The 12,913-nt window shown below is 35.3% G+C and overlaps 1 protein-coding gene across 1 annotated transcript in view; it reads right to left on the reverse strand.

Annotated features, from left to right (window-relative positions):
- Window positions 1-12,913, reverse strand: part of DMD (dystrophin) — a 2,084,073-nt gene that overhangs the window by 1,365,554 nt on the left and 705,606 nt on the right. Inside the window, 1 exon segment of the mRNA NM_001003343.1 lies at window positions 3,035-3,158. Within this exon segment, the coding sequence (NP_001003343.1) occupies window positions 3,035-3,158 (124 nt within the window).

Here is a 12,913-nt window from a genome sequence, read left to right on the forward strand (position 1 = left end):
TGCCAAAGTCTTCAATGAGAAAATAATATCATACAATGGTGAGTGACAGATAGCCACTGGGCATGAAACACAAGAGACAAGATATCTCTACACAGAGAGCAGTACTTTAGGAATTGGCTCTGGGAAGTGAGGAAACTAGCAATTCTAAATGAGTGGAGGAGTGGAAGAATCATTAGTCTTAGTGGTGTTCTTGAGGGTAAAGGTGGTTTCCATGTATGAATAGAACAAGTACATAGGATAGAAAGTTTGTTTTGGAAGAAGGACTTCAGAATGCACAGGGGGTGTGCATGGGAAGGCACCAAGGCAGAACAGGCTTGTAGAAGAGCAGAGAGAGGAAGATACCAGAAAGCACAGATGAGCAGAGATATGTATATTGTGGGGGGCAAACCCAGATAAAAGACATAAAAGAAATGTAGAATTAACTGGCTTGAGGATTTCCAACAGAACTTATTTAAAAGTTGATTTGGTGTGGGTGGGAGCAAGCATGGGTCCAGAAAGAGCCCAAGGCCTATTGACCTAAATAGCCAGTGTGAAGGCTTTCAAGAGAACACTATACAGGTATACAACCACCTTGCAGTAAGACTAGATTGTTTTGTTTTTTAAATTACTATCGTATATTACCACGTGCTCAACTCAAGAAGTTGAGCAGTTATACCTGTTAATTCAGCTTAAAATTCTCAACTGTGGTGACATTGACAGAATGAGTAAATGATCTAGGAGTCCGGAAAAGTCTCAGATGGTGCCTTTGAGTACTGATTCTCAGACCTTTATATACAAACGAGTCACCTGTGGATCTTGTTCAAATGCAAATTCTGATTCTTTAGGTCTGACCTCACACATTTCTAATAAGTTCACAGATGATGCCAATGTTGGTCGTCCAGGGACCACTTGGAGTAGAAATGTTCCCTAGAATTCAACTTTTAAGTAAGCACATTATTTTAATTATATAAATAAAACACATGGCTAATAGAGAAGGAAAATTTATGTTAGGTTTAAAAGTATATAAAACTGAACTGATAATATTCTAGGACATTCTAATTGGCTGAAAGTACTTGACAGTAGTAGATGAATGAAGGAGTCAGTGAAAGAAAAAAAGAAGGCAATATTTAGCCATTTTTAATGGACGCCTAAAAATGACTACCATTCAAGTTCATGAGATGGGCCTCCCCTGTGTTCAAAATAAGCTACATAAACTGGCAGGTGAAGAAGAAAATTAATGTACACCTAAACTGCATCTCCATCATCATTACTATGTATTTCTCTCAAGGATTTTTAATACATATATATTATATTTAGCCTGAAGGAAATGTCTAGGTAAATCATTTCATGTCCTATTTTAGTAGGCAATTAAGAATGATGTTATTTCAGAAAATGAGAGCAGTTGATAAAGGTGACTCACGAGGCATCAGAAAACCACTCATACAATATTGTACATTTTTTTAGCACTTTCAGTCTGTCATCACTGACACTATTGATCAAATGCAAATTGCTTCTAGGTAACCATATGATAACAGGAAATTTTTGAATTTATATTCTTGAAATGCTGGAACTCAATTTTCCTGCTTTATCAGAGCTGTTTTAAGATACAGACATAGGATGACAAACAGATAAGTAGATTATTGAGATAAATTTTAAAAAATATAAATTAGCTAATAAAAGCCCAAGGTGACTCATACTTTCAGTGGCCAAATATGTCACATGACCTTTAAAATGTATTTTAGAAAAAGAAATAAATAAAAAAATAAAATGTATTTTAGAGAGTTCACCCTCTCTAAGCAGTTTTCTATTCATTGAATTTCCCTCCACAATCATAACAAAAAACATACCATCCAATGAGTGTTCTTTGAAATAACACATTTTGCTAATTCTCTACTATATATACTATGCTTCAGTTTAATTTTAAAACTAAAACATTAACATCATAGTGCTCATTTCTTGAAATTATTTACAATTGTCTATTATTATACTAATAACAGTCTATAAAATAATGCTTTTAAAATAACTTCCCAATTTATAAATCATTAACTCTGAGACATGTTGATGGAATCAACATCTCCCCTACCTCAAGCAGCCTAAAAAATAGATTACTTTCTCCTAGAAGAAAATCATTTTTTGCTCTCCAAATTTTCCAATCCCAGAGCAAGTATTAGCTTGTATCTAAGATAGTGTTGTGTTTGGAAAAATCTCAGAGAGTTCGTCTGGTATGAAACTGATTGCTCAAAACATGAAACTGATTTATTCCCCCCCACGTGACCTTCCTATAGCTAAAACTATTTGACATTCAGAATATTTGTTTCTTTAGTCTGCCCACTACAGAGCATTTATCTGCCTCTTAGAAACGCTCTCACAAACAATGACCAAAATGGATGTTTTATAATTGTCGAAGTTGAAATATCAAAGCCTTCATAATGTCCTTGAAGGTGAAGCAGCTCCTACTAAATTAATGAAAATCCCTGTTGTAAAGGACAAAACTATAATGTCTCAGCAGGGAATAAAAACAGCAAATCACCTCTTACTATAAATAAATATTGAAAAAGGCTGGACATCTTCTAGTTATGGTAATGCAATACATAAGGATCTGGAAAATGCAAATCTGTTATGGCAAGTACTAAATGAGTATAAAGAATAACTTTTTGATGATAATGAGAGCACAAACAGGGTCCTAAGTATAGTATTTCTAAGGGTCCATTCTATTCTGCAAGCTTGCTAAGTCCCAGCCTTGAGGTGACAGAACAGTACATGAGGGAAAATCAATTAGTTCATGTTATAAAATTGTTAATTTACAGCTAAATAATATAAAAGTTAAAGAAGGTTTATGAAAAGCATACTGCTCAGTCACAGCAGAACCAGGAAAGATTTCTCGATGCTAAACACTGATTCTGCTGGATATGTAAAATAGACATTAAAGATATATTTAAAAGCATTATTCCATATTGCTTTAATCTTTTCAATTGATAGAATCAGATAGTACAAAGCACAGAGTTTACAAACAGCAAAACTTAGGAAAATACATAAAAACTAATACATAACCTACATTGACTTTTTCTTTAAGGTCTGAGAAGTTGCCTTCCTTCCGATAGATTGCAAATTCAGGACTCTGCAACACAGCTTCTGAACGAGTAATCCAACTGTGAAGTTCAGTTATATCGACATCCAACCTAAGACAGGAAAAAATAAGGGTCATTATTTCTTGATTATCTCTTTCTTCCATATGAGAAAAAAAAGCAATCTATCCACATTTACCATTTTCCTTCCAATCTGAGACTCCTGCCTGATGCCCCTGTTACTGTTAATAGCACTACCATTTCCCTGGTTATGTAGGCTCAAAATTTGGAGGTAGCTTTGATCTACAGTCTTATGATCATGGAGGTCATTTTATTAAGCTCAACGTAGCAATCACCTCTCTACAGTATCTCCTATAAGCTATCACTCTGCCTCTGCTTGAATGTTTGCACTGGCTGAAAAATTACTACTTCCCAAGATAATGCTCTTCCTTTCTGGAAAGTACTTACAGCAAACAAAAAATTCCTGCTGGTAGCTCCCATTGAACCATACCTTTGAGATCCATGCCCTTATGTAGTCTCCAACAATACTGACTCTGAATTTGGCCATGTGACTTGCTATGACAAGCAAGATATTAGTAAGCATAACACAAGCAGAGGCTTCATAAGTGCTTGTACTCTGGATCTTTTCCTCTTAGAACATACACTGAGAATGTAACTGTTATCTAAGAATTCCAATGGCCCTTTAAGGAAGCTTGATCTAGCCAGGTGGAGAGACAACATGAAAGACAATGAGGCACTCCCCACGTGAATAAGCCTTTCTTTTACCCCATCTCAAACACCAGCTGAATATAACCAAATGAATTCTCTAACTGATATCACTTAGAGCCTGAGAACTACCCAGAGAGCCCTGCCCACATTGCAGAACTGTGAGAAAAGATCAATTACTTCAGTTTTAAGCCACTAAATTTGCAGTGTGTTGTTATGATGCATTAGACATCTAATTATATACCCTGATATTCTCATTCTTTTATTGTAGAGACCTATGGAGCCAATGAGAGTTAACTGTTCAATCAAGTCAATCAGATTGAGTTAAAGCAGAGAGTGAAGGAGAGTCATGGACGGGTTGCAAAGGAGGAGGATATCTGTGCATCACTTGAAATTCCAGGCACAATTCTAAGTGTGTGTGCATTCTTCCTGAGAAAGAACCCCTAGATTTTATCAGCACCTGTAAAGAATCTATGAAAGAATTTAGAAATCATCTAATCCAAGATTATTAAAACAACAGGCAACAAAGTCCCCAGAAAAAATATTTACTCAATTTTCATAGGAAGTTTGTGAAGGACAACACAAGTACAAATACAAAATTTAAGACACCAAGTAATACACTTTTATCACCATGCCATATCTTCCTATCCAAGAAAACTCTCAAATACTTGAAATTAACTCTTTCAATCCACTAGAAAATATCTGATGGCACCCTATCCTATTCCTAGGATAGGAATCCATGACTGATCCCTTCACTTGTCAGTATTAAAATTTGGCTCCTAAAGACATCATGTCAGTGTTAGTGCTTAGTGCAATTAGGAAAGAATAGACAATTATCTTCTTAGATATGCAGCCTATGAGTCTGGTCAATGTTTTGACTTCCATATTAGACTTTTAATTCACATTGGAGTTAAATTGAGCTAAGACTTCCCAGAATTTCTCACATAAACTAGTTATGTTTACACATCACCAAGCTAGTTCTACAGAACCACAAACTTAGGAGCTAACTTCCCTCTTTTTTTTTCTTTCTTTCTTCCCCTCCCCCCCCTTTTTTGAGAAAGAGAGTGCATGCAGGTCAGGAAGAGAGGGAAAGGAAGAGAGAGAATCTTAAGCAGGCTCCATGCCCAGCATCAAGTCTAATGCAGGGCTTGATCTCACAACCCTGAGATCACAACGTGAGCCAAAATCAAGAGTCAGACGCTTAACCGACTGAGCCATCCAGGGGCCCAAGGAGGTGATTTCCTGAACTCATAGTTCAGGGATTTCAGTCATAGAAACCTGATAAAGTTTCTCATGTTAGTTGCAGACTATTGTTTTAAAATTAAACTGATACAGAGCTTCATACAACATGAAACGTTTCCTAAAACAATCTCTTTGCGTTCTTGAAAAAGCCTATGGTAAGGTATTATTAATCTCTCTGATGATGTAAAGGAACAGAAGCGCAAAGAAATTAAGTTAATTGATGTCCAACTGTTAGTTCCATGGAGAAGGAACTTAATTTATCTTGTTTACCATTATATCCTTCACCTCAAATAGGGCCTGGTTCACAGTGACAAATATTTACTGAGTGAAGGGTACCCAATAGGAAATTGAAGGAACAGATACCTCTTGAATTCAGAGATTTCTACTCCCATCTCATGTCACTGAAAGTCAAAACTTTTATTTGCATGTGAACTGTAAATGTATATGGATTTTCATTTTGTTATGCATAGTGATTGTTATCTTCCCCACATTTGTTTTTTCCTCTAAGTTTAGTTATTGGGTTTCCTATTTCTTCATTCATAATGGTGATGTTGAAATAGAGTCCTGTTGCATGCTTCTAAACATCTCTCTCTCTCTGTTGTTGACTCACTAAATCAAATTTCTGACTCTGGTCATTCAGCCATTCAGCCACCTACAAAATTCAGTGCATGTTTTCCATCAGAATATTTTAAGAAAAGCATTTTTGTTTTTTCTTTGGTACAATATAAACATTACTGTGTTTGTCTGACTGCAGGCATTCACTTGCCAGTGCATGGGGCAGGCCAGAAGTGCTGAGACGTCAGTATCAGCAGTGACCTTTAATAACACCAGAGTCGGTAGATCAATATCCCAGCTCCCTTGCCCTTTGGTGTGACCATAATGATGAAAATAACAGAGAACCTTAGAGGGTTCCCAGATGGATTCAACTCCACTTGCATCCAGCAATAACCCACTTGTGAATTGTCTTTTATTGGCTGCCTTCTTTTCCTAACCTCACCCCTGCTTTGCTTCCTGGGATCACATCCCCAATAAACTGTATGCACCTAAATCTTTGTCTCCAGATCCACTCCCAGGGAACCCAAACTAAAGCAATGATCAACAGCCTCAAATGAACTCAGCATCCTCCATATTTAGTTGTTTTCACCTTGAACTCTGACTCTCCACGGGAACTATTTTAAACTTTTTCCAAAGCTCTTAAAGCACTAACTTATCCTCTTTCTTCAGCTATCAAAAAATGACATTTTTTTACTCCACCAAGAAAAGTGCAATTATCAGACTAGAATTTCTTCCACTTCGTATGTCCAAATATTCAATCTTATCTGTTCTCTTCCCTTCTCTTACATTTGAGCGAGTTTGCCTTCCTGACCTTCAAAGACTTCCCATTTTTCTTAGCATAAAGATCAAAATTATCCTTATTTGGCCTTGACAGACCACTTAAGCCTATATACAACTTTGCCCTTTATTCAAGACCTTCTAGAAACAAATCTCAGTTCAAGTTTCTTAGGGAGCTCAGGGCCACACTCAACTTTTGTCCTTACTCCAATTAAGTAAAATCCTTTGCTCTTATTCATCTATCCATTAGAATACTTCTTTCTTAAAAACTTGGCTGTTAAGCATAATCCACTTTAGCCCCTTTGGTCAAACTTGTCCTTTTTCCCTTTAAATCAGCCTGACCCAATTACACACCAAATACACTCTGACTCATAAAGGTGAGATGTGAATATCCAGGATTCACTGCCAAATTCCCCTTTAAACTTGATCTCATTGGTCTCACCCTTTTGATTCAGATTGTCTCTAGGAAAGATTGTTCAGTTCTACCTACAAGTCTATGAATCTAAAACTTGACTAAAGGTACACAGCTGGTATCCCAGCTGGGAGAGCTCTGCTAAGACCTATGTTGGAGAAAGTTTTCTAGTAGTCCCAGAATTTACACTGGTCTTGTTTACACGCATGTTATAATTATCATTTACCACCATCTCCAATCCACTGCAAAAAAAAAAAAGTTACTTATTCAATGTGACAGTAAATAAATTTCATCCAGAAAAAAAAATTTATATGACTTTTAGACTTTTGTCTTTATGAAGAAAGCTATATATGCTTCCTTTTAAAATAGTAAAATATTTCCCTTCACTTTTGCCGCAAAACTTATACTAAGTGCTCCCTATATGCCATGGTATTAACTTCCATAGATAACAGAGATAAAAATGCATCTGTCCACATTACCAGAAAGTGTGGTTTAGTAAAACATCTATTTAACAAAATAAAGTACTTTAGACATTAAACCGGGGCTCAGCTTGCACTGTGACTTTTTTTTTTGATAATCAAAAAAATACCTTTTCAATGAATTAGGATTAAATCAGCTTCTAGACTAGAGACTCTGTCAAGTAAATTGGTTATCTCCACACAATGAAGGCTTTGTGGAGTCAACACCATGGTAACCATCTGCTTGCTGCTCAGTCTGTGAAGACTCTACTTTAAGGGAGGCCTGGGCACCAGTTGGCATGCAGTTCTAATAATTCAGATCAATTCAGGCAACAGGATGTGAAATTCCTCTGAGAGATCTTTCTTCATTCAATTTTTTTTTGTTTGTCTGACTTTATAAATTTGGAAAGAGGTTGCACGGGATGCCTGAACTTCTCTTTTACCTAAGGATGCTTTGGAGAGTGATTATGCTCCTTTTTTTGTTATACGTATTTTTAAAGGGATTTCAAATTTTTCTAGGGTGGTTGTGAGTGCAGTGCTTAACCTAAGGAAAAAATGTCTATTCATAGGCACATAGGTTAATATGTCATACTTTTCTTCTGAAATAGAATGAAGCAAAATGTCAATGAGTTTGTACTATTCTCAGCTGTTAGACTCTGTTTTCTCTCTTCTTTCCTAATTGTGACACGTTGATTCCTTTGGAAACAGGTGGCACCTAAACTTAACTCTTACATGATTTAATCTCTGAGCTTGTCCTTACCTAATCCTACTTGTATGGGATTTTGTTGTTGTTTTTCCTGTCACTTCCATTTGGGCTTGCTGCTTTGACCATCTTTCTGAGTTGCTTACTGAAACTTTTTCTGTCCCAATGTGATATACAGTCAGCCCCCACTCCAACATCTAACATTCAACACCATCCCTTAGAGTTCTGGGAATTAACTGTCAGCTGCTAGCACTGTTTTCCCTCTCCAATATTATCCAGTAGGCATCCCCATCTCTTTATGCCAACAATGAGAATGGAAGGGTGAAGGGGAATCAGAGACAGGGTTTCAAAAGGAAAGGCCCTCCTGCTCTTTTTCTGAGCACCAACAGCCCACATTCAATGCTGAGTCTCAGAGACATTTCTACCACTTTTAGCAAAATGAACAAGGTCTCCTTTTTGGCTCCTACTCAGATCCTGGCTTCCAAGTAACAACTGCAGATTTCGTTTATTCTTTATCAATTTGGCAGCTCCTGCTTCATCACCTTCTGTGGTTTGTCCCCTAGTTTTCATATTTTCACTACTATTAAATATTTTTTAAGATATTTCAGCTGGCATGTATGGCAAGTTAACAGATTCCCCTGATTTTAATCCATACGTGGTCATAAACTGGTTGCTATCTACTCTCCCAGCATTTTGCAAGTGGTATTTTCTACCATCCTTTGTACTATCTGAAGCTGGGGATTTGGTCACCAACTAAAGATATCATACAGATGTAACTCAGTTACCTTCTCAAAAACCCTCAAGAAAAACACTGAAAAATTATTTTCAATGCCATATTAAATCTTAGATTCTGTGCATGTACTTTTCTTTCTTCACAAAATCACACATTTCTACTAATTCTTTTTTCTTCACTTTTAAAATTCTCATGAAGTCATTGTTAATGAGCTGGTTTATAGTAAGTCTCATAATGGGCCTCTACACCCTCAGAATCAGCCCACTATTCTATTCTTTATTATTTCCTCATCCTACTCTCATAACATATTTTACTCTGTAACATTATATATATTACAATAGACAAGTATGTCTGTATGTTATTATGGACATATTCTACCCTTAAATCCACTCTAACTTTAGCAAACTTAAAATCCTTTTTCTCTACTATGAAAATTATGACTTCTTATTCTGTTTGCAAAATGATTATTCTCCTATCATTGTTGATGAGTACTCTGTTCTGTGTTTTTCAAGCATGTTCTAAAAATCTCATTTTTGTTTTTATGTATGGTTAGCAGTGAAGTGACATCTTTATCTTTTTTACAAAGACACTCATTATAAAACTAAAAATTTGTGAGGTCCCATAGAGCAGAGCAAACATATCTTTCAATTTGTGTTATTTACAAAGGATTTATTATCAAACCAAGGTCATTTTCAAAGAGACCTTCCATTTCCTGGAAGTTTCAAGATATCAAAAATTATGGTGTGTATATACCAAAAACTCAGAAGGTTAAGGTTTTCCCTTAAGATTGTATTGTACAGGGGTGTCTGGCTGGTTCAGTCGGTTAAGTGTCAGACTCTTGATTTCAGCTCAGAACCCCATCTCACAGTTGTGAGATCTAGCCCCACATTGAGCCCCTCCATCAGGCTCTGTTCTGGGCATGGAACCTGCTTAAGATTCTCCCTCTCCTGCCCATCCCTCTCTCTTAAAAAAATGACTGTATTTTACAAATGGACTCTACTTCATCCAGTTAAATTTTCCATAAAGATCATGCAAATTAGGTCAGTTACATTCCCTTATGGTCAAAATTGGGAAACATATGTGTGTATATAAATACTTTAAATAATTTTTTTTAAAAAACACAGAAACACAATCCAAAGAACTAGATAAATACTTGCACTTTAAAAACTTGCCAGTTTTGAAATGTCAATAGTATGTCATTGTATGGAACTTGTGCTATATGATGATCACTCTAATTAGGTCAGAAGAGACTCAATAGGCACTGATTATATTATGTTAATTTTCTGTACAGTGACTGCCATATAAAATATTAAACTAACATGGCACATTTACATAAACTTTAGCTCAGTCACTTTCAATATACCATTTGGAATTCATCATTCCCAAATGAGTAAACTTTGAAAATAGGAATCCTCCAAGCTCCCAGACTTAACTGATTTGATTAGTGAGCTAGGCTATGAATGGCCATTTTACATCTTTAAACATCTTTGCACATAGAATTTCATAAAAACTTAAGAGCCTCTTCTTAAGAAGCTAAAGATCTTTAGAAAGTAAAGTGTTGACTCTTGTGCAATACGTTAACTCTTACAGGATCCTAAGGCTCTAGACCTAGACCACGTAACTTAACAAGCCAAATTTTAAATGTTCATTTTAATTAGCTAGAACACAATTTCGTGGTTAATGGAAACAAAACAATGATTCTTTTTCACTGGTATTATAGCATGGAAGAAATCTTTTTGGAAGTGAGGTAAGAATTTAAAATTTTGTTAATTTTTTAAAAGATTTTTATTCATTTATTTGAGAGACAGAATAAGAGAGCAAGCACAAGTGGGGGAGGGACAAGGTGAGAGAGAAGCACATTTCCCACTGGGCAGGGGGCCCAACTCAGGTTTCAAAGTGAAGATCAAACCCAGGACCCTGGGATCATGACCTGAACCAGGAAGGTGCCCCCATTAATTATATTTTTAATAATTATCTTCTTCAATTTCTAGAAAATGAGGAAACAAATTCCATATTGGTATGTGGGTACTCTCTTGATCCCAGACCATCTGATGAACTTCTATTCATCTTCCAAAATTTAGTTCAAGATATACAACCTCTGTGAAGATTTTCTTGATCAATCTCTCACTCCCCCTCCCCCTTCAACTTTCTTTCTGGGAAAGACAGTCCCTCATTCCTTTATCTTGCTACATGTTACTTGCTTTTAAAAATAAAATAGAGTACAAATTCAATTTGAATCAGCGAGATCTTATAAAATATCAAATGAAAATTGGTATAAATCCTGTTAGTGCTAAAAATAAAGTATTTTTAAAACTTTAAGATGTGCTGAGTAATTACCATACTTTCAGAGTTATAAAATATTGTAAAGGAGAAAATCCTATTAAACTTGGGGAAAACGAGTCAACATTTCCATAAACACCTCCTCCAAATTAAGGTAGTTTGTGTACTTTATACACATGCACGCACGTGTGTGAGAGTGTGTTTGTATAGTGTTGGTGTGTTTTTCTTGGTTGAAGGGAAGAGATAGGGCCACATGATTGCCTTATAGTTTTTTAATGTGTGTGATGTATGTGTTTCTATGTGTGTGTGTGTATGTTTGTACAGGTTTAAATGTAAGGTAAATATGGTGCAGTAGAAAATTACTGAACTTAAAGTCAGGTATCCCAGGTTTTAATCAATCATCTTGATCCTCATACTTTTTTCTTAGGCTTGTGACTTAACTTCTGTGGTCTTCCTTTACTTCTACCTTTAAACTGTGAAAGTTAACAAGCTTCCATCAAACTGGTCTTAAAATAGAAACTAACATATACTTTTTATAAATTATTCTTAAATGTGTATATTTACCTCACTAATTAAAGCACTTTTGACCTGAAATACATAGCTAAGGTCAGTTTCGCTTACATTGCAGCATTGATATTCTAATTATATTAGTCTGTTTATCTAGCAATCAAATTAGCATCCAAGGATGTTATAACTCCCAGTTATAGTAAGAACCCTATAAACTCCTCTCAACAGTTTACACGGCACCTGAAACAAAATATGATGAGTGAGAAAGGACACTGTCTTCAATTATCATAAACTTGCTACAGTAACAGGCCTATCAAATAATCTATTTTCCTTATGTTTGCATGATCTTATTTACAAGCTTAAATGTATTTCTAGTTTTATATGTGTAAGTTTAAGTACATCACTCATAAAATTATATGTTTCAGTACAGTAAAATTTAATGATTCCAGATTGTAAAGAAATGCATCTTGAAAAGATACTAAAAAATCAATTTCTATGTAGTTTACCTTGTCCTAAAATAGGCCTATTTAACATGTGCTTCAAAATCTGAATTCTAAACCAATACATAAAATTTGTCCTTAAAATTGTGCATCTTGTTCGTTGTCAATTATGGCAAAACAAATTATATGTTTAAGGAGTATAAAAATACTATCTTTTAAAATATATGCCCTTGGATACAAACCCAGCGATTTAATATTTTTAAGCTATAAATGCTAGAAACCTCCATGAGTTATCTGTCATTGATATTAATCTTTGTACCTCCAGGATAGCTGAGTGCACTGAACTAAATGAAACTCCTGCAAAATTTTGTTTCTGTGCAAAAAGTAAAACTTAACTAAAATATTTAGCATCTGGTAGATAAAAATGACTAAAATAATCTTATTTATTTGGTAATGGATTTTAACCATTTAAAAATACTTTGGTAATACTTATTTCTAAAACATGATAGGGCTCCAAAGAAGTCACTTTCACATCTTCTGTTAGTAGAACTTCCAGGAAAACATACCTTAAAAATTAAGGAAATTCACCAAATTCTAAGATGTCAGAATCAGCTATATTAGAGGAATTAGTTTTAAAGCCAAGGAGTGTGCAAGTATGTGGACAAAAATTGCATGACCCAGAGGATTGGAAATAAAATGTTGCTAAGCCACAGATGCCTAGAGCCTATTTTTCATTTTCAGTAAATTGAAAGTCCCTTTGAAACACAGTTCTGTGCAAGAAAATCACCTTAACACAGGTTAATAGAAATATTCTCTTAAGTGATTGATGAAATCTTGTCATAGTAATAAATCTATGATCATACAATGTAATATGCTCAAGTGGAAAACTCTGAGCCATTTATTTTAAAATCAAATTTGATGTTTACTTAAAATGATGAAACCAAAAAGAAGAGCTGTGTAAGACCCTGGGAGAAATAAATGTGGGTCACTAGAGGGCGCACACTCCCTTTCACAGTTTGTCTGGTCCTCAATCTGG

Source organism: Canis lupus, chromosome X, assembly GCF_011100685.1.
Source record: "Canis lupus familiaris isolate Mischka breed German Shepherd chromosome X, alternate assembly UU_Cfam_GSD_1.0, whole genome shotgun sequence".
In the NCBI taxonomy this organism is placed as follows: Eukaryota; Metazoa; Chordata; class Mammalia; order Carnivora; family Canidae; genus Canis; species Canis lupus.